The sequence below is a fragment of the Chaetura pelagica genome, unplaced genomic scaffold, assembly GCF_000747805.2.
Source record: "Chaetura pelagica isolate M959 unplaced genomic scaffold, ChaPel_1.0 scaffold32, whole genome shotgun sequence".
Taxonomy (NCBI): domain Eukaryota; kingdom Metazoa; phylum Chordata; class Aves; order Apodiformes; family Apodidae; genus Chaetura; species Chaetura pelagica.
In genome coordinates, this window is record NW_009952368.1 from 1,549,956 (window position 1) to 1,552,284 (window position 2,329).

General features: G+C 50.7%; 1 protein-coding gene across 1 annotated transcript in view; it reads right to left on the bottom strand.

Annotated features, from left to right (window-relative positions):
* HEPACAM (hepatic and glial cell adhesion molecule) overlaps nucleotides 1-1,576 on the bottom strand; it is a 5,152-nt gene extending 3,576 nt beyond the window's left edge. Inside the window, exon 1 of the mRNA XM_010008096.1 lies at nucleotides 1,460-1,576. Coding sequence (XP_010006398.1) covers nucleotides 1,460-1,544 — 85 coding nt within the window. The 5' untranslated portion in view covers nucleotides 1,545-1,576. The remainder of the gene's footprint in view (nucleotides 1-1,459) is intronic.
* Between the last annotated feature and the right edge of the window lie 753 nt (nucleotides 1,577-2,329).

Consider the following 2,329-nt stretch of genomic DNA (forward strand, 5'->3'; position numbering starts at 1 on the left):
TTGTAAAGACGGATGGGTTGCCCCCCCATCACCCCAGGTGGGGAGGTGGGAGCGCTGCTGCAGCTTGGTTGATGCAACCCCTGCAAAACGCATGCATCTCACTCCCGCACTCCCCCCCCCGCCCCAGTTGCACGGAGAGGGGAGCACTCCCATGGCATTGTAACGATTTGCAAAGATGCACGCATCACCCCAAGTTTTGCGGCGTGAGGTGGGGAGATTTTTGCCTTCCTCTCCCCCCGCCCCGGTCCCATTGGATGCTCCAATCCACCCAGCCCCCCCCAGATGCAAAGCCTGGGGGCGGCTGCACTAGCATCACCCCACCTCACTGCTTCAAACCTCCCAAACCAGAGGAAAAGTGGAAAAAAAAAATAATTCTGTGGGAGGCTGTGGTTAGCCTCCCCATCCATGCCAGCCCGGGGGTCCCAGGGGTGATCCCCACCCTGCAGCCACCATCACCCCAGGGCGAACAAACCCCATATTGACACCAGAGAAAGAAAAGGAATTTAATCAAGCCCAAAAAGTCATGGGACCTATTGGTATGCAGCACCCGTCTCACTGGCCTCCCTGAAAACATGCCCCTACCCAGAAAATGTAGGGAATCCCATCGGGAAAACCCTGGGAATGCAGTTTTTAGTGCATCCTTGCACCCTCATATTGCTGCTTTTTAACCAGTTCTTCTCTTTTTAAACAGATTGCTGATTTTTTCCCCACTCCGGGTGATAAATTTGGGTGTTGAGCCATAAATCAGGCAATATTCCCATTTCCTACAGCATTCCTGGTTTAGCGATGGGGATATCCCACCTTTCCGGGATGTTTTTTTGCTGAAAAATTCACCAAAAATCCTAATTTTCCAAGTCTGCTGTGGAATAAATCCCAATTTCTTTGCTGGTTTTTGGTTCAGATTTCAGTAAAATGGTAAAAAAAATATTTGTGGGTGATTGTTTTCCAGTATTTTAAGACCTGGATAGGGCAGTTTGGGGCTGGTTGAACCCTAAAATGTCGATAATAAGGGAATAAATGAGGGGTGTATCTGGGAAGGGGAGCAAATTTAAAAACGGTGAAAAACAGGCTTTTTGGGAAAGCTGAAAGATGGGTTAAAAAAAAGAGATTTGGGGATGCTGAAAAATGATTTAAAAAGAGGTTTGGAGGAAGGTGAAAAGTTGGGGAGAAGCTTGGGGGGGTGATGCCAGGTCCATCCCCCTGCTAGTTGTACTTGGCTCTGAAAAAATGTTTTTCCCCCGGTTATTATTCCCAGTTTTCCCTTTTTTTTTCCTTTTCCCAAGTGGAAGGGATGCTTGAAGGCATGGGTTACCACCCCCTTTCTCCCCCCCCAGCTACATCCTCCATCCTGATACCCCTCCAAAACCCCACAGAAAAATGGGGAAAACCCTGAGAAAAAGAAGTAAAAACATGGCAAAATGGGGAAAAAAAAGCACTGGAAAAAGGGAGAAGCCCCTACCTGCGTGCAGGGCCAGGAGGCAGGTGGGTGGCAGCAGGCTGGGGGGAGTGGGGTGGCCCCCCAGGCCAACCGGCGCTCCCCACATTCTGGGCAGCTTTTTGCCCCCCGAATCCCTCCGTTTCCTGGCTCTGGGCACGTCCTTTGGTGCTCCCAGCCTGGCTCTTCGCCCGGCTCATTTATTTGGTTGTGTGGTTGGTTTTTTTTTCCCCTTTTATTTTTTGTTCTTGCCTTTCTCAATAGGGTCCCTGTGTCCTGCCGGCTTTCGCCTCCCCGGCGGCCTCGAGCTGGCATTTATCTGGGGGAAAACCACGCAGATTTGCAATTCACCACCCCCCTAATCCGACACCCCCCATTTCCATGTTTTCCCCAATGAGGTCAGAAGCATCACTTAACGGAGCCCAGCTGAGTTTTGCAGACAATCCCATAGGATTTAGGACTCCGAGCATTACTTTAAGTTGTTTTTTTGTTTGTTTGTTGATTTTTATTTATTTTTTTTTTGGGGGGGGGAGGGCCCTGCTATTTTTCAAATTCCCCCCCAGTTTGTTTTTTTTCTCTTCTCAGGCTTTAAAACGAAGCTGTGGTTGCATCCAGGCTTCATTCCAGCTCTGGTGCCAATTAGCGCTGGTTCCCCAGGAAGCACTGAATAGGGCGGCAGGGACGCGGGGCAGGATGCCCAGAGCAGCTTCCCACTCCCAGCCCGAGACCTGCCAAGCTCATCACCCCAGTGAGCCTCTCACCCTGAGGAGGCTCCCAAGCTCCGAAAAGGGGTCAAGGCCTTTAGGAATCCTGTCTCAGCTGGATGGGGGGGATTCGGGGGTGACTTTTTTTGGGAGTGATTTGACAGGGGGTTACTACAAGGAGGAGTTTGGG